Genomic DNA, 17,306 nt, shown 5'->3' on the forward strand with positions numbered 1-17,306 from the left:
GCTCATCGTGACGTGTGTGTGCGCGTCCACACAATGTCCATATCTTTCCACCACCGCGAAACGTGCGACGCACCGCAGCTGCGCACCGGCCGTTTTCTCGCTCTCCGCCAAGAGATACACCCGAGGAGCCACACGCTCTCCGCCCACCGCCACAAGTCGCTCTCTGTCGCCTAGCATTGTTCCCTGCTCTCCGCGGCCGGCACGAGCCGTGCCCGAAGCCGGAAACTCAGAGCTCATCGTGCTCCTTCTCCTCCTCCTCCTCGCCCCCCGCCTCGGCCGCCGGCAGTGGCGGCAAGCCCGCCTCCTCGCGCGCGGCAGCGAGCATCGACGCGTCGCACGCCGCAGGCGTGGCGAACACCAGCGCGTAGGTGCAAACCTCCGGCTCGTCGACGGAGAGGACGACGTTGGCCTCGCCGCACTGCACCGAGACGCGCGCCTGGAGGCGGCGACGGCGCCGGCGGTCGGGGCGGCGGTGGGTGCGGCGGCGTCAGCGTCGGGCGCGGCGCGGTGGGGGGCTTCGCGGCGCAAGCGGAGGGGAGCGGCGGTGCTGGGGGCGTGGGCCTTGCGGCCGGTGCCCGTCGCCCAGCAGTGCGACCCGCCAGAGAAGGTCATGACGCCGTCCTCCCACTTGTCCCAGTTGCCCAGCCCGACGCTGCCCGGGTCCTGCGAGGCGCGGCCCGAGTGTGGGAGGGAGCGTGCGGATGGGGCGCGTCTCTGGCACATGGCGAACGAGGGGCCTGCGAGGCGCGGTCAAAGGGGCAGAGCTTGTACGAAAACTCGCCGCCTGGCGCGTAGTCGAAGCACTCGCCCTTGAGCGCAAACCACTCGCCGTCTGCGCCAAAGTAGTCGGCGCCGAGCAGCTTCTGCGGCGGCGGCGGCGTGTGCGGCCGTGAGGGCGGCTGCGGCGAAGGCGGTGGCAAGGGGAGCTCGTGCCTCTACGTCTTTGATGCTCCTCTCCGCATCGCGCACGGCGTCCAAGGCGCGCCGGTGCTCGCCGCGCAGCCGCTCCGCCTCTGTGGGGGCGGGTGGGGGGGACGGGTTAGCGACGGCCCTGCTTGAAGGGTCGGGGAAGGGGGGGGGGGGGGTGATCCGAGGCATGACGGGGAGATGGCGAGGACCGGTGGGGGGGCGCTCTTCGGGTCGCGCTCCCCTCCCCCTTCCCCCCTGGGGGGCACCTGGATGGACAATCCCCTTCGCTGCTTCCCCCCCCTTCGCTGCGCGGCCCCCGCCCGGCAAGAGCGCCAGCGCGGCTCTAGAGAACGCTGCCACCGCCCCACCGACGGCCCCAGGCAGCGAGTGCAGCCACGCAAGGCTGACCGCGAGCCACCCGCGCTTGCCAGCACGACCTCCTCCTACTCCTCAGGATTGCGATCGGTGAAGAGCGGTGCCCGACAACACGAGCAGCGGCGGCGTAGGAGCGGCGGCGCGAAGCGCCAAGGGACGACGCGCGAGGACGAGGCTACTGGGACGGCTCCCCGGGGCTCTGGCAGGGTGGAGGTGTGGTTTTGAAGGAGGGGGGGGGGGAGGGGGCGGAGGTCTGCACCAGGGTCTGTAGGGAGCCCCTCGAGCCTCGCGCTCTCGGCGGCGTCGCTCGAGGCTCCGGCGGTGTAGTCCTCGGCGTGGTCGTCGTCGTCGTCGTAGCCGCGCCGGTACTCGTCCTCCTCGCCGCCACCCTCGCCGTACTCGCCGTCGGGGTAGTCGGCCGCCGCGCCCTCGTCGCCGTGCGGGTAGCTGTCCCCTCCCTCGCCAAGGTCGTCGCCGTCGTGCGGGTACGTCTCGTCGTCCTCGCCGTGTGGGGGGTAGTCGTCCTCGCTGTGCGGAGGGTAGTCGTCCTCGCCGCCCCCGCCGTACTCGTGGCTGTCGTGCGGGTAGTCGTCCTCGCCGTGCGGGGGGTAGTCGTCCTCGCCGCCCCCGCCGTACTCGTGGCTGTCGTGCGGGTAGTCGTCCTCGCCGTGTGGGGGGTAGTCGTCCTCGCCGCCCCCGCCGTACTCGTGGCTGTCGTGCGGGTAGTCGTCCTCGCCGTGTGGGGCGTAGTCGTCCTCGGGCAAGGAAGACGCATCAGGGTCCACCTGCGTCAGGCGAGCGAGACGAGCCCCCACACAGTTAGGGCAGGGCAGGCGTCTGCTCCCCCCCCCCCCCCCACCCCCGTCTCCCAACCCCCGGCGTCTCCACGTCCCAAGACGGGCAAGAGCCGCGTGGGCATTCGAAGTGTACAGCGGGTTGGCCCGCCTCCGGCTCGGCGGGATCCGCGGCCGGGTCGCTAGCCGCCTGTAGGCGAGGGGTGGGGTGGGTGGGTCAGCGTCTCCTCACGCCAGTGGGGGCAAAGGGCAAGCCCCGGTGCGTGAGGTGAGCAGTGAGTTGTTTGCGAGCGAGCGTGCGTGCGCGCTGTGCGAGTCGGTGTGCGCGAGTGCGCGCAGGCTCGGCGCCTCCGCCTCCGCGGCGGGCGCCGCGCCGAGAACGCCGTAGCAGCCCCACTTGCCGGCGGTTGGGCCGCACTCGGGCGCTGGCGGGCCGCACGTCTCGCAGTGCGTGCACAGGGCGGTGTCGCTGCAGGAGGCGCAGTAGCACGGTACGGCGGACGCCTTGCCCGCTCTCTGCTTGCAGTCGCAGTCTTCGGCCATCACCTGCGGCGAGCGGCGAAGCGGTGGTGGGCGGTGGCAGCCATGGCCCGCCCCGCCCCCGTGGCGGCGATGGCGGTGGCAGCGGAGGCGGTGGCAGCGGAGGCGGTGGCAGCGGAGGCGGTGGCAGCGGAGGCGGTGGCAGCGGAGCTCGGCGGCCAAGGAGAGAGGTGGTGCTGGTGGCGTCGGCAGTGGCGGAGAAGAGAGATGCGGAGCAGGCGGCGGTGGCGGCGGCGAGGGTGGCGACGGCGAGGCTGGCGGCGGCGGCGGTGGCGGTGGAGGCCAAGAGCCGCCGGGGAGAGTCACGAGGGGCGAGAGTCCGTCGGTCACGGTGCGTCGGTGAGTCGGTCGAGGAGGCGAGACGCACCTCGGGGGGGCACGCGCCATCCACGATGAGCTCCTCGCACTCGCCGCGGTACCCCGACGCCACCGCGTGGCAGCGCGAGCCGAACTCTTTCCCTCCTCCCCCCGGACCGAGCGACCCGCCGACGCAAACCGTAGAAGCCACCGCGGTCGCCGCGCCGTCGGCCGCGGCGTCCGCCGCGGCGCCCACCGCCTCGCCCGCCGCCTCGCCCGCCGCCTCCCCTCCGCCCTCTGCCTCTGCAGCCGCCGCGTCCCCGCTGTCCTCGTCGTCGTCGTCGCCAAACAACGAATTCTCTTCCTCCGCCGCCGGCTCCGCCTCGGTCGGGGGCGGGCACGCGGCGAGCGCCTCGGGGTCGGGGCTGACCTCGGCGGTGCACCGCTCGAGGAGCGCGCGCGTCGCGTTGAGCGCGGCTTCCTCAGCCGCCCTTCGCTCCGCCTGCGGGTGAGGCCGCGCCGCGGGTGAGAGGCGAGTGAGTGAGAGGCGACTGCCTCCGCGCGTTCGCGGACGGTGGCGGGCAGAGGGAATGCGCGATTGCTCGTCGCAGAGGCAGAGCGAGCGCTCGCGCGCCTCCGCGGCGGCGCGTGCCGCCTCCTCCACCTCCTTGCGCTTCCGCTCCTCGTCCTGCATCGCCCGCTCGACCACCTCCGCCGCCTCCTTCTGCTCCTTGAGCGCCGCCTCTGACGCCTTTGCCTCCTCGAGCGCCGTCTTCTTCTCTGCTACCTCCGACGCCCAGCCGCCCTTGGCCGAGGCGTACTTGGCGACGTACTCTCTGCGCGCCGCGAGGCCGCGCTCGACGGCGGCCGCGCGCTCCGCCGCCGCGGCGCGGAACGCGGCGCCTTGCGCCTCGCACGCGTCTTGGCAGGTGCCGGCCACGCTCTCATCCGAGCCGTCGCAGCAGTCGCAGATGCCGTCGTCGACACGCGACGCCGGGAGGACCCGAGGCTTGAAGCCGACGTTGGCGCAGTAAAAGGCGCCGAGCGCGCAAGCCGAAGTGCCCGGCTCATCCGAACCATCGAGGCAATCACAATAGTCATCGTTGACGCGAGCTGAGGGCATCTCGGCGCCGCCATCTCGGCAGCGGAAAGTAGGGCCGTTAAAGGAAGGGCGCGCATCGGCGGACACGCCGCGCAGCGCCTCGGCGGACACGCCGCGCAGCGCCTCGGCGGCCGACGCAGGCCAGACCAGCGACAGGAACATTGCTGTGCTGAGGTGTCGCCGCAACAAAAAGATTCTTTTTCCTTCGCTGCACGCGATGGCGGCAAGCCCTCGTGCACGCCCGCCCTCGACACGCCGAAGACCAACCGGCGACGGACCGCGGTGAGACCGCGCCGCCCTCCGCGCCCGCCCGCGCCCGCAGCGTGACACATGCGCGCGTCCCTCTCCGCACGGAAACTTGCGCGCCAGCCGCGCAGCAGCCTCACATGCAGCGCGCATTGGCATGCTCGCCCCCTGGGCCGCCGACGGCCCGGTCGAGCGGGCTGCGCGGCCGCCGCACACCATCAGGCAGGCGCACGACCACCTGCAGCACGCCGCAGCCCACCGCGCAGCCCTCCCAGCCAAGGCTGCGCCTCACAGCTACACAAACAGGGCGCACAGCAGAGCACAGCGCATAGCACACGCCGACGCGCGCGCAGCACACGCAGACTCACGCGCGAATCCAACACGCACACGCGCACAGCACGCGCGCATCGCACGCCAGCGCAGCGCTGCACACAGAGCACACTAGACCATACCAGTGGTACTGGTACCATCGCCTCTTGCACTTTCGCGGCCGTCCTTTGACGTCCGTGAACACAGGGATTTCAGAGAGAGACTTTAGAAATCTCTCTCTTGGGATTTCACGGCAAGGAAGGAGTGTGGTGCTAGCCGTCGCCCACCCTTGGGCGTCTGCAGCGACCTTCATACCGTCCCCGTGTTTTTCTTTTGCGCGACCTCTGCCGCATTCCCGCCGCTTATGCCTCTTGTGACCTATCCCGGCGGCCAGCGAGAGCGTGACATCTACCTCTACTGGTGGGACGAGCGCGACGGGGACGCGTGGAGTGGCTGGTGGGTCACGCCAGACTTTCCCGGCAACGAAGAGTTTATTCTCCATGGACCTCGCGACACAAAGCATCCCGCTGACCTTGCCGTGGGCGAATGGCGCAGTCCGCTCGTAGAGCAGCAGCAGCTTAAGCGCTCTCTCGGGCTCGGCTTCACGCAGCAGAGCGGTTCGGAGGCGCTGCATGCCGAGGGCCCGGCGAGTCAGCCAGAGCCATGCCACCGCTATTATGCGCGCAGCCTGACAAGGCCCCACCTCCCGCAGGATGCCGAGACCAATATCATCCCAGACAATGCCTCGATCTACATCTTTGCGAACTACGTCTGGATACCGGACGGCTTGCACCACTGCAAGCCGAAGTTCAAGGTGTGTGCCCGAGGCACCGGCACTCGTGCAAGACTCGTCCCTGCCCACCGCGCGCACGGGACCTCGCACCCCGACCTTTGCCAAACGCCTGACCTCAAGGCGCGAGACCTGACCGCCGAGGAGAGAGCCCAGCGCAGCGGGAAGGCGGGCGGCGGCGGCGCGGAGGGCGGCGGTACCGTGATACGCGTTGGGCCGCCCGCGCTGGGCGTGCTCGCGCTCCTCGTAGTCGGCGTCGGTCTCGGGGTCGCGCTGTCGAGGCGTTGAGGACTCCTGGACGCTCCTGTGTGTGGTCGCTCGCGACGCGCGCGCGTCTGTCACCCTACATATTTTTCGCATTTCGGGGGGTTGGGACTTGTGAGGTTGTGTCGGGTCGGGCTGGGACTTGCTCCTTCTTACCCATCTCCTAGTAGAAGTGTCCGTTTTGTTGTTTTATTATTTAAACGTGGGGTTGCGCTTGTGGTTGGTCTCGGTGGGACTCGGTATGTTTGCGAACCGGTTTTTCTATAGTCTCTCTTTTACGGCTTTCACCACCACACGCGCACCGACCCGCACGCCGGCCGCGCCGGCGCGTCTCGCTCTCGGGTCTCGCTCCAACTCGGCCCGGAGGGGGAGGGCGGGGGCGCAGGTAGAGGTAGGGCTGGCCTGGGGGGCCTCAGGTAAAGGTAAACCTGTCTCAGACCGCCGGAGGTAGAGGTAAACGGAGCCCAGGTGAGGGCAGGTAAACGTACGCCCGTTTGAACGTGCCCGCCGAGGACCGAGAGGCCCCGCGAGAGCGCTTCGCCTGCGGCGCGCCTGCCCGGCCATGGACCAGGCTTCACCGCCGCTTGCTGACGGCTGATCGCATCGCCTACCGCATCGCGAATGACCAGTGCCGCGACCACTTGGACCTTGCACTGCCTGCCTGCTGACCCGGTGCAAAGAATCTGCGTCTCAGCTCTTCGGCGCATTGATTGTGCATGATTGCTCAAGTGGCTCGAATTGGCAATCCACCGCAATGCGAACATGGATGGAGAGCATATGCAACACGGACGCAGGCTTGCCGTTGGCGACGTCGGTTATCAGAGGGGTCAGGTCATAGACATAGTGACGCGCTCGATGGGATGCTGCATTGACGCAGACAGCAAAAGCATCGCAGCGGAGACCTTCTCAGGAGTGGCGGCTCGCACCATGCGGCAGTGCGGACACTAGGTGCGCGAATTTAAGAGCCATTTTCGATTACGTGGTTTTGGCACTGTCTACCAACTTTGGTACAAATCGACTTGGTCTGGGCACAGCTGAGCCCGGCGCTGCCTCCATTCTGAAAGTGTATAGAAGGGAAGGCAGCATGTCAGGCTGCGAGCTCTGCTGTGCGCCGAAGAGCGGTATGGCGCCGAGGAGGCCATTTTCCTAGAAAAGGCTGTCGACATCCAAAATTTTCCTCGCTGCCCAACCATGCTCCATGGTGGGCACGCAGCGCGGGGCGCCTGCGGCGCCCATTTTTTGAAATGTCTGCCACTCACCTAAGCGGCTCTCAGAAACACTCGTGCGGCTGCGCAATTTATGCTCCCTTCTCGGCGAGTGAAAATCGCAGATTATGTTGTATCGATAGATCTCAACATCTCGAGATCACTCGAGACCACGTCTCGCGAGAGAGTGAGAGATCTACACTCGCCTCTCGCGCGGCGAGAGAGAGATCCTCGAGGCGAGATCACGCACAGGTTAATCACGGCTACGTCGCTCACAGAGGTAGAGGTAAAGGGCCCACGGCTGCCCAGAGGTAAAGGTAAGGGCCGCAGGCCTTCAGAGGTAGAGGTAACCTAGACCCCTCCTACCCGGCCCCCGGTTGCGCTCCGGCGTCGCGCGCCCGCGGCGTCCGGGCGCGGGCCGATCCAACAGCGAGAGCGAACAGCAACAGGTGAACACGGAACAGAGAGGCTCCACACCCCACTCTCCCACGACACGTTTGCGCGCCCGCGCGCGATGAAGTTTAAGTAGTATTGTGTATCTGAGAACCTGCGCGCGCCAGTGCTTTTTGAATGTATTCAACGCCAAAGTTGTACTCTCTAAGTACAATACTCCGAGGGCTGCCGCCGAGCGACACTCTATCAGTGAAATGAACGCGGAACGGCGGAGCGGCCTAGGGAGCGGCAGCAAGGGGGGGCCGCGGAGACCAGCCTCACGCCTCGGGGGGCGTCAACACTCGCCGCTGGGGGAGGGGAGACGCGGCATGCAAATGTGCCAACGGCCTATCGTCGTCCGGCAAAGCGAGGGTGCGGCGCAGAGGGGACGCTCACGGCTCGATGCCGATAGGAGGCCTCAGCTCCTTGAACTCGATGCCAGCCCACCGGCACTCGGAGGGGTTGGGGTAGTAGCCGAGGAGCTTGTACTCGTTGATGCGGTAGCGGCCGAGGTACGACATCAGGAAGCCGAGCGCGCCCGCGTAGAAGAAGGTGGGCCGCCGGATCGGCTTGCCTGCAGCGCGCTCGGAAGGGTTGGCGCGCAGCGGTGCGTGGGGAGGGAGGCGCGCTGTTGAGGCGGAGGGCGACACGGAGGGCGCGCGGGCCATCGCGCGGTGGCGCGGTGCTCACCGATCGCAAAGCCGACACCCGCGCTGAAGGCCGTGAAGCTGGTCACCCAGAGCCAGTCGCCGATGCCAAAGTTGCGTGTGACGGCGCCGACCGTCGGTGAGGCGTTGATTGTCGGGAAGCGCGGCGGGACCATGATCGGCATGGTTGCCGAGCGCTTTTGGCGAGGGTGCGCGGAGGCGGCGGTGCAGCTGTGAGCCCCCACTCGAGAAGAATTCACGTACCCCAAACAACTCCCTCGCACCACACAGGTTCGACACAGGTACCAAAAGAGGCAGAGAGAAGAAGGAAACGGGGGTGCGATGCGGCGCTCTGCACCCTTACAAACAAGCGATCCCACCACGACAGCGATTGTGGGGACTTCTTGATTCGTACGTGAAGGGTGGAGGGGCCCGTCCGAAGATCTTGGCGGGCATTGCTGGAAAAAGAAGAAACTCCGCGCGATATCCGGCAGAGAAGAAATGCGTTAACGCGCACCGGGGTGTAACACACATATGTCCGGCATCGACTTCGCCGCGCTCCGTCGCGAGCGCGAGGCTCGCCAAGGTGCCCCTTCGTCGGCTGCCACTGCCGCCTCTTCAGGGAGCACCACCGACGTCACCTCCGGAGGGCGGCGGCTCGACGGCGTGGAGGTGGAGCTGTCACCCGCTGCTGAGCGTCAGGCTGGGCCAGTGATCTACGTCGGTGGCGCGTGCAAAGACGCATCCGGACACCACGCGCTCCGACCAGCCGCGGTGCCGCCTTCGGCGGTGGAGGTGGACTGCCGCAAGTCGGGCACCGAGGTTCGCGTGCGCGGCAATGTGGCCACGCTCACCGCGGGCCTCGGTAGCCTGCACGACCGGAAACCAGCTTCCGACGCCGAATGCGAGAGGGTGGTCGAGTTTCTGCAGCGCGATGCTCGGGCGATCGACGCCTCACTCCGGCGAGGCGAGTCGGTCTGGGTCCACTGCGGTGCGGCTCTCATCCGTCTCTTTTTGCCCGCGCTCCCTCTCTCACTCGCCATCCCCGCCTGAGCAGCGCAAGGGTTCAACCGCGGCCCGAGCGGCCTGCTCGCCTACCTCCTCCTCTACACCGACGCCTCGTGGGACGAGGCGTGCGGCGCGCTCAAGGCGGCACGGCCGAGAGCGCGCGGGCGGCACAACACTTTCCGGCAGCAGCTTGAGCAGCTCGCCGACGGGCCAAAGGCGAACGTGCTGCTCGCCGACCACCGCTCGCTCGACATCCGTGACGGCGGGAATGACCCGTGCGACGACGACCGCCGCTAAATTGCGGCGGTCTGGGCTCACCTTACAGGTGCGGCGCGGTTCGACAGTCCCCACATTCTCGACAAACGAGAGGCTCAGACTGGGTCGAGCTCGAGGCTCGACCAGGCTCGAGCGTTTTGGGCGTTGCTCACGCCACAGTATGCGCGCGATGCCCGGAGGTATGGGCGAGCGGCGAGACGCTGATCGACTCTACGGACTCTTGTACCAAGTATCTCCATGTAGGGGAGAGAAAACTTTAGCACACACATGCTCTCGACGACAAAACTCGAGTCGCGACGCGCGCAGGCGGCATGATGTGCGCATGTCGCACCCTTTCATGCTTTCATGGTCGCGGGCTGGGGGCGGCCTGGGCTATAACTGCAAGCCGCCGGTGGCGAATCCCGAGCCAAGTGCGAGCCGCATCGCGCGGTAGCGAGCATAGCCGCCGCGGAACTCGGCGAGTGAGATTTCGCCGTTGCCATCCACATCCAGCTGGTCAAAGATGCGCTCGACGGCCACCGAAGAGTAGCTCGGCCCCTCGACGCCGCCAAGCTTCTCGTGAAGCTCTGCTACCGACAGGCTGCCGTTGCCGTCGAGATCGAGCGCCGCAAAGGCGGCGTCGGCCTCTTCGTACAACGCGGCCATCTCCTTCTCTCCGAGCTCGCCCAGACCTGGCGCCTTGAGCAGCGGCGGGTAGCGCACGAAGCTCTCCCGAAGCTCGTCGCGCGAGACAGCGCCGTCGCGAGGGTTGGCATCCAGCATCTGGTACAGCTCCGCCACGGCTGCCTCTGAGTACCCAGCCGCGAGGAGGTGCGAGCGCAGCTCCTCCTCGGAGATCTCGCCGTCACCGTTACGGTCGAGGACAGCAAAGATCGCATCGGCCTTCTCGTGAATCTGAACGATCTCTTCCTCGCTGTACAGACCGTACGCCGCTGGCCGGCGTCGTGGCGGACCGGTCTCGGTCAGCACCGGCCGGATCCTCGCACGAAGGCGGTACTGCCACGGCTTCAGGTGGCATCCTCGCACGTGACTGGCGCACAGCACCGACGTGCATCCCGCTCGTCCAGCCAGAGAGTTGCGCGCAATAGAGGCTGACTTGAAATTGACGACAAATGCTACCGCGAACAAACCAGTGAGCAAAGGCATTCTTGAGGAGACTCTCGTCAGAGTTCACGCCCTCAGGTCCGTGTGCTCGGCGAGGCCAGCGACAGAGAGGCACACTCTCGGCTCGGCGTGCGAGCTATTCCCAGCTGGTAGCCCCCTTACATCCGGCGCCTGGAGGCAATTCCCTCTCGAGCACCGCAGCTGGCGGCGGCGACATGAGCGGTGACGGCGTGGGTGCGTGGCGGTCAGCATACACGCCAAGAAGAAGAAGAATCTGTCCCGCTTAGCTAAGATAGGCGCCACAAGCGTGGGTGCTCATCTCAGGATACGCAGCTACACGTGTAGGCGCGAGCCTTGCTCAAAGATAAGCGCCCAGACACGAAGACACGTATATGGGCTACCTGGACGCAGACGCGCATCCTCATGTGTGGGCGCTCATCTTAGTTAATACTCGCGTCTACACATGCAGGTGCGTATATGGGCTAGGTGTGCACATGAGGCCTACACGTGTGGGTGGTCATTTTTGACCCACTTTCCGGGGTTTGCCATCTGTGGGTCGGGCTTTTGCTGTGCGGGGTAGGAAGCGGCCGGATGTAAGTGGGGCGGGTTTGCTGCTGCGGGGTCCCCCGCTGTCGCCCGGGGTCGTGCGAGGGGTTGGCACGACCAGTAGGGACCCCCTCCCCCGGGCCCCGCTCTCAGTTGGGGCCTCCGCGGCCGAGTGGGAAATATTGGATGGGAAACGGGTCGATTTGCAAAGTGGGGCGCCGGGCCCGGCCGGGCCCGGGGCTTGCCTCAGTCCCACTGCCAGCCCAGCAGCTCGAGGAAAGGGTCTCGCGTGGGCGCCGAAGAGGCGGCGGCGGTGGAGGCCGCCCGTGAGCGAGGTGCGTAGCCATCGCAGCTCGCCCGCTCCGCGCACAGCACATCGGCGCTCAGAGTCTTCACCGCGTCGCGCAGCTGGTCACGCTCAGCTGTCAGCTGCCGCAGCTGCGCGCGGAGGTACGGCGTCTCATTCGCGGTCGCGTCGGCGGCGTCGGCGAAGGGAGGCGGGCTGCGCCGGATCTCCGGCTGGGGCGGCGCGCCGCCGCCGCCGACGACGACGCACCGTCCTGCGCCCGCGGTGGAGCCGGTCGCGCTGGCGGGCGGGTCGGGGTAGTAGCCGACGCCGCTGTCGCCGCGCTTGAAGACGTACCCCGGCCGGGCGGGCGGCGGCGGAGGGGGCGGCCATGCGGAGGGCGGGGCATCGACGCCGTCGAAGAAGAGCTGGACGGCCACCTGTTCACGGCCGGATGTGTGAAGAGACGCGGCTCACGCGGCGGCGGGAAGGAGTCGCTCTGGGTGCCTCGAGGTTGCCGCCCGCAAGCTCGAGGTAGGAGGCCGCCTGCGGTGGGGTGGAGGGCTTGCGGTGAGGCGTGGGTGGTGCGGCTTGGCTGTGAGCGTGACGGGGTTGGCTGCTCACCTGGGCCGGATCGAGGCCAGTGATTTCGGCGACGCTGCTGGCGACGGAGCCGGCGACGCTGTCGGCTCGAGGCGGCGGCGCGACTCGAGAGCGCTCCTCGCGAAAGGCGACCGCCGACTCGAGCACGCTCACCTCACAGCGCACACGCGGATCAGACCCCGTCTCGACTCTCTAGGCTCTCTAGCGTGCTGGATCAGGCCCTGTCTCGACTCTCGCGTGTTAAGTCTGCGGCGCACCTCTGTCCCTCCGCAGGACCACCGCGCGCATCGCATCGCAGCCTCCGCCACCTGAGGTGGGTTTGCGGCAGAAGGTGTGTCTGCAGGTCGTGTGTGTGTGTGTGTGTGTGTGTGTGTGTGTGTGTGTGTGTGTGTGTGTGTGTGTGTGTGTGTGTGTGTGTGTGTGTGTGTGTGTGTGTGTGTGCGAGTGTGTGTGTGAGTGTGTGTGTGTGTGAGTGTGTGTGTGTGTGTGTGTGAGTGAGTGGGTAGGTGGGAGGGAGGGAGAGAGGGAGGAGGGAGAAAGATTCACCTCGGGAGGTGCATGCGAGAGGGCAGCGCGGAGTGCGGCGGCAGTCGCGAGGACATGCCGCCGGAATGCACGCGCGCGCATGCCGCGCGCCGCCCGCTGGATGAAGGCGCACGCAGCGCAGCTGCGCGCAAACCGAACCACCTGCGCACGCTCGCGCGTGGCGGCCTGCAGCCTGATGGCGGAGGTGCGGCGCTGCGACGATCTCCGCCGCGCTCGGCCGCCACGCGCGAGGCGCTGCATCGTGCGAGCCGCGTCGGTCGCGCGGCGAAGCGTCACTACTGCTTGCCGGCGGCGCGCGGCCGCCTGCACGGCTCTGGCTCGCCGCGTGGCGCTGTTCTCGTTTGGCCGACCCGCCGCTGCGTCAGCCTTGGCCTCTGCAACTTCGGTGCGAAAGAGGAGGAGCAGAGTTTGACGCTGCCGCGCCATTTCCCGCGCCTCAAGCTCGCACACGCGTTGCTGAAGTCTTGCGGCGTCAGCAATTGACATGATCTCGCCAAAGGACTCCTGACTCAGGAGCGAAGACGTGAGGTCGCGCTCGGACGGCGTGAGAGAGAGCGATGGGGGCGTCAAGGGTCCGGGCGGGTCGGCCCACGCGGCAGAGAGGGTCTCGAAGTCCTCACTCATCGTAGCAGACTGCCGGGTGTGTGGACTCGAGCAACGGACGCCCACGCGGCGCAGATTGATGGCCGGTGAAGGGACCGGATTTTTTGCGGGGTGTGGTATGGTAGCGTCGAGAGACCATACCCCCCCGCCAGCTGACAGACGCCAGCCTCCCGCCGACGGGACCCCCCCCCACCCCCCCCACCCCCCCCACCCACCCCCTCACCCCCTCGCCCCACCGCCGGCCGCCTTACTGCTGGCTCCATCCAGGTACCAGGATGGAGGCTGCAGACACCGACACGCACACTAGATACGCGCGGATGGCCGCCGTCTTCCACGCCAGCACCGGCCGGAGGGTGCTCGTCTAGAGCGCGGCGGCGAACTTGGCAATCGCCTGGCGAGCGGCGCGGGCGCGGCACCCCCGCGCCGGTCCGGGCGCACCCGCACCAGCAGGCGCCGCGCCGGCCGTCCCCGTGCGGGCGGCTCCGGTGGCCGCCGCGCCGGCCGCCCCGCAGGCCACCGCACCGGCGAGGTCATCCATCGGCATCGCCGTGCCGGCGGGTGCCTGCCCCCCCTCCAGTGGGTGCCCCCGCTCCGGTGGTCGCCTCGCCGGTGGTCGCCTCGCGGCGGGTTGGCCGGCTGCGCCAGCGGCGCAATCTCGGGGGACTTGTAGTACATTGAGGCGCTCCGCAACCAGAAGGGTGTCGGCGAGTGGAGCGTGGAGCAGCTGCAGCAGCTCCGCGACACGGGCGCCTGTTCCTACCTCATGGCGCTGCGGGCTCGGCGGCAGTAGAGGGAGGGGCCGAGGGACCATACCCCCCCACCCCTGTCGAGGGCTAGTCTTGGGCGGTCAGGACCATACCCCCCCACCCTTTGGGCCGCGACCCTACCATTTTGAACCCAGAGGGGGGGAGTTCTCGAGACCTCGAGAGAGAACGCGGCCCGCAGCTAAAGAGCGCTCGTGGAGATACCCGAAGCGATCCAAGTCCCTCTCCTGCGCCTATTCCTCCGTCCCCTTAGGTACTTACTTCCTTACAAGGTACTGCGATTGGGCTAGCCGCTAGATTGGGAGCGACAGCCGTGGAAAACGTTTGGGATAGGAGTAGTCTCTCTCTTGGGATATAGGATGGGTTGCCCCCCGAACAGCGTCGGCGGATCGAATGCCAACGACCAGGGCCCTCGCGCTCTTTGCAGCGCTGCCACTTGTTGTGCTTGCAAGCAGGCGCACGCCTCCCACCGAGGAGGAGTGCAAGGCGCGCCTCGACGGCATCTATGCTGATATTGAAGCCGGAGACCTCGATGCTGCACTCAAGACCTCCGAATCGCTAGACCGAAAGGTGCGAGAGATAGACAGAAAATACCAACATGTTGTGCTCCACACTGGGTGGCGTGTCGGCACTCACCCTGGCCCTATCCCCCTCCTCTAGCCGGGCGTGGACTATCCCAAATCGTGCTTGGTGGACGAACCGTACAATGGACCAGCCGAGTTGGAGATCATTTCTGGTGGCCAGCTGGATGACTCTGAGCTCGGGGCGATGGAGGCCGCGATTGAGTTCCCGGAGATCATCCTGCTTCCAGGCCGACCTCCCCTTCCGCTCTTCCGGATGACGCCCGTCGTCTCTTCGCCGGAAGTGCAGGTGCGAGGCTTCATGCTGGACATGAAGTTTTACCTCGTCTCGCACGGCCCGCTGGCTCCGGGCATGAAGAGGGGGAAGGGAGTCTCGGATGACGACGACGATGACGGTGGCGGGGCGTCCGATCGTAACTTGAACAGCTATTCCATCGGCGTCAAGACTGTCCTGGTGGTTCCTCTGTGCTGGTCCTAGATGCTGCATGCTGTTTCAGTAGGGCCAGCAGCCCAGTCCCAGTCTTCACTCGCGACGACACGTGCTAACACTACAGGTGCTGGTCGGACAAGTTTGACGGCACGTCTTGCGACGCGGTGGAGGACGGGTGGGACGGCGACTCGCTCTTCAATTACTGCGGGTACAGTCAGACCGGGGACTGCGGACCTAATGGCCAGCGCCCGACATTCAGCCAGCGGATGGCGGACACAATGGATTGGGCCAACGACTTTTTTGACTATAACTCCCAGGGTCGATTTCAGTTGCAGCCAACCATCACGGCGCCGGTCTCCGTCTCCGATATTACCTCCAGCACTTGCCACAACTTTAGCCCCCTCGGCAGCTCGAGCTCGAGCAACACCATCGACGTGAAGGCCTTCGCCGCCGCCGGCTACGATTATCCCCCGCTCACGCCATCCGGGGTCGAGTTCGACTTTTGGTGGGTGGGGACGCCGCGCTGCATGGGCTGGGGGTGGGGCGGGATCGGGCGAGTCGGAGGCCCCGGCCTGATCGTCAACCGTGTGTCCGGCAGCACCGCCAGCACGTTTATCCACGAGCTCGGTCACAACCTCGGCCTCAACCACTGCAACTCCAGTTGAGACGCTTCCTAGAATCCTCTAGTGCACTAGGCTGTCGTTCCGCAGAGTCGCCACTCGCGCAGTCCAAGCCGACATCCCTCACTTTCCTGGTCGCTCGCGCTTCAGTTTCTTCGGGCGACTGGGGCGCGAACATCGCAGAGACCATGTTCCTAGAGTCCAACTTGCCAAACCTGCAGACACCGACCAGCTACTCGTCGTACGGGGGAAGTCTGAGCGTCATGGGGGCCAATTCGGCCGGAAGTTATGGCGGGCACCTCTTGGCTCCGGAGAAGCTCATCCAGGTGAACGCCGCCCTCTCCCTTCTCTCTTCGCGGTGTCGTTTTAGATTGCCCGCCCCCTCTCTCGCCTAGGGCTGGCTGAGCGAGTCCAACATCGTCAAGATCAACTTGGACGAGGGCCCTTCTACCCGCGGACCCTTCTACCTGCAGCCGGCCGACCCCGTCCAAGCCGCCGACCTCAACTATCTCAGCATGCTTGGTATCAAAGGCGGGTTTAGCCACATTGTTCCTCCCGACGCGCGCCCAACTTGCAAGGAGGGCACTGCAGCTAGCTGCGCCGACTGGGTTGACCCAGACGCGCCAATCGCGCTGGCGATCGAGACCGAGGCGTGCAACCATCGCATCCTCAGTTACTGCGATAGCGGCCACGAGCAGTACAAGAAGTTCTTCTGGATCGAACACCGCATCGGCGACAAATACACTGGCCTCACCAGCGGAAGTGCGGTGTTCGTGTACTCCGCCTCGTATCAATACGAATACTCCATGGTGACTTCCCCCACAACCCTCCATTACACCGGGCGAGAAGGCAGCGTCCGGCTCCTGCCATCCCTCGATCCCGCACCCCCACACCCTACCAGGACTCGGGCCGCGTGGGTCGATCCGCCATGGTTGGCTCCGAGCAGTTTGGCTTCGGCGCGGAGGGCGGCGCGTTGTACGAGGGCGATGAGGTTGTTCTCGACATCGCGCACGAGTGGGGAACTGCGTCCGGCTCCGGCATCGAGGTGCGAGAGGTGCAGCAGGCTCAGCGCTACTTTCAGCGTCTCTTCATGGCTGTGCCTGCGACTAGGTCCGAGTGATGGTGCATGGTCTCGACGCGCGAGGCTACATGGGTGTCACCATCTCCAGCGACGACAAGCCGCCGAGCCCGCCACCGCCGCCGCCACAGCCGCCGTATATCGGTCCCCCGCAACCGCCGCCGATGGAATGCTTGTGCGACAACCCTGCTTCGGCTCAAGTGTGAGGGGCGTCTCTTCACACTTTCTTGTGCGAGCAGGTGCGAGAATGACTGCTACAACAACGGGAATTCCTGGACGAGCGACGGATATTGCGACGACGGCGAGCTGTAGCCGAGATATCACCGGCGGCTTGTGGGGGACCGATATACGGCGAGGTTTAGCCGAGATATCACCGCCGCCGATCTATCGGGGGACCGAGAGGCAAGCAGGACGCCTCGCTGAGAGCAGGCAGGACGCCGCAGGGTGAGCGGCCCGTGTCCTCACGCCAATGGCCGTGCACAGGCGGGCCGGGGAGTCAGTACACGGCAACCGACTGCCCTCTCGGTAACGACTGTGATGATTGCGGCGAGCGCTGCACTCTGATCATCTCTGCCCCGCCGCCCCCCTTCATTTCCTTGTCCTCGCCTCCACCCCCGCCCCCGCATGCCTCGCCCCCACCACCATCGCCGTCGCCACCACCGTCACCGCCGCCTCCGCCTCCGCCTCCACCTTCGCCGTCGCCCCCGCCGCCACCGGCGCCACCACCCTCCCCGGCACCGACACCTCCACCGCCGCCGCCACCCTCACCTCCGCCGCCGCCGCCGCCGTCGCCGTCGCCCTTTCCGCCCGGACACCTCGATCCACCGAGGACTCCGCCTCCGCCGCCACACCCATCACCACCGCCGCCGCCGCCTCCATCGCCACCCCCCGCGCCCCCGCCTCCACCGCCTCCGTCGCCATCACCCTTGCCGCGGCCACCACCTCCCCCAT

At 66.9% G+C, this 17,306-nt stretch overlaps 6 protein-coding genes across 6 annotated transcripts; 2 read left to right on the plus strand and 4 right to left on the minus strand.

The window, feature by feature from the left end:
- Positions 1 to 2,306: 2,306 nt before the first annotated feature.
- EMIHUDRAFT_207494 (hypothetical protein) lies at positions 2,307 to 4,482 on the minus strand (the record flags this gene model as incomplete). Its single annotated transcript, XM_005774679.1, has 4 exons — positions 2,307 to 2,547; positions 3,269 to 3,417; positions 3,856 to 4,247; positions 4,404 to 4,482. The coding sequence occupies 4 exons, from the start codon at positions 4,480 to 4,482 to the stop codon at positions 2,307 to 2,309; spliced, it is 861 nt and encodes a 286-aa protein (XP_005774736.1).
- A 448-nt stretch (positions 4,483 to 4,930) lies between these two features.
- Positions 4,931 to 5,828, plus strand: EMIHUDRAFT_354750 (hypothetical protein). The gene has a single exon (XM_005774680.1). The coding sequence runs from the start codon at positions 4,937 to 4,939 to the stop codon at positions 5,648 to 5,650; it is 714 nt and encodes a 237-aa protein (XP_005774737.1). The 5' UTR covers positions 4,931 to 4,936; the 3' UTR covers positions 5,651 to 5,828.
- Positions 5,829 to 7,655: 1,827 nt separating this feature from the next.
- On the minus strand, positions 7,656 to 8,095 carry EMIHUDRAFT_207496 (hypothetical protein; the record flags this gene model as incomplete). Its single annotated transcript, XM_005774681.1, has 2 exons — positions 7,656 to 7,837; positions 7,954 to 8,095. 2 exons carry the CDS (start codon positions 8,093 to 8,095, stop codon positions 7,656 to 7,658), a joined length of 324 nt encoding a protein of 107 aa, XP_005774738.1.
- A 349-nt stretch (positions 8,096 to 8,444) lies between these two features.
- On the plus strand, positions 8,445 to 9,215 carry EMIHUDRAFT_207497 (hypothetical protein; the record flags this gene model as incomplete). Its single annotated transcript, XM_005774682.1, has 2 exons — positions 8,445 to 8,901; positions 8,974 to 9,215. The coding sequence occupies 2 exons, from the start codon at positions 8,445 to 8,447 to the stop codon at positions 9,213 to 9,215; spliced, it is 699 nt and encodes a 232-aa protein (XP_005774739.1).
- A 351-nt stretch (positions 9,216 to 9,566) lies between these two features.
- EMIHUDRAFT_207498 (hypothetical protein) lies at positions 9,567 to 10,340 on the minus strand (the record flags this gene model as incomplete). Its single annotated transcript, XM_005774683.1, has 1 exon — positions 9,567 to 10,340. The coding sequence occupies one exon, from the start codon at positions 10,338 to 10,340 to the stop codon at positions 9,567 to 9,569; it is 774 nt and encodes a 257-aa protein (XP_005774740.1).
- Positions 10,341 to 10,720: 380 nt separating this feature from the next.
- EMIHUDRAFT_450759 (hypothetical protein) lies at positions 10,721 to 12,960 on the minus strand. The gene is made up of 5 exons (XM_005774684.1): positions 12,280 to 12,960; positions 11,991 to 12,041; positions 11,755 to 11,886; positions 11,608 to 11,676; positions 10,721 to 11,282 (listed from the first exon to the last, which is right to left on the minus strand). Exons 1-5 carry the CDS (start codon positions 12,901 to 12,903, stop codon positions 11,091 to 11,093), a joined length of 1,068 nt encoding a protein of 355 aa, XP_005774741.1. The 5' UTR covers positions 12,904 to 12,960; the 3' UTR covers positions 10,721 to 11,090.
- Between the last annotated feature and the right edge of the window lie 4,346 nt (positions 12,961 to 17,306).

This window comes from Emiliania huxleyi (genome assembly GCF_000372725.1).
Source record: "Emiliania huxleyi CCMP1516 unplaced genomic scaffold EMIHUscaffold_31, whole genome shotgun sequence".
NCBI classification, from domain to species: Eukaryota; Haptophyta; order Isochrysidales; family Noelaerhabdaceae; genus Emiliania; species Emiliania huxleyi.

Excerpts from the sequence above, each read along its gene's own strand:
- EMIHUDRAFT_354750 (XM_005774680.1), top strand. The coding sequence starts at position 4,937 with ATGCCTCTTGTGACCTATCCCGGCGGCCAGCGAGAGCGTGACATCTAC.
- EMIHUDRAFT_450759 (XM_005774684.1), bottom strand. The coding sequence starts at position 12,903 with ATGAGTGAGGACTTCGAGACCCTCTCTGCCGCGTGGGCCGACCCGCCC. Across the intron at positions 12,042-12,279 it reads TCTCGCATGCACCTCCCGAG|GTGGCGGAGGCTGCGATGCG; the intron begins GTGAATCTTTCT and ends AACCCACCTCAG. Across the intron at positions 11,677-11,754 it reads CTGGCCTCGATCCGGCCCAG|GCGGCCTCCTACCTCGAGCT; the intron begins GTGAGCAGCCAA and ends ACCCCACCGCAG.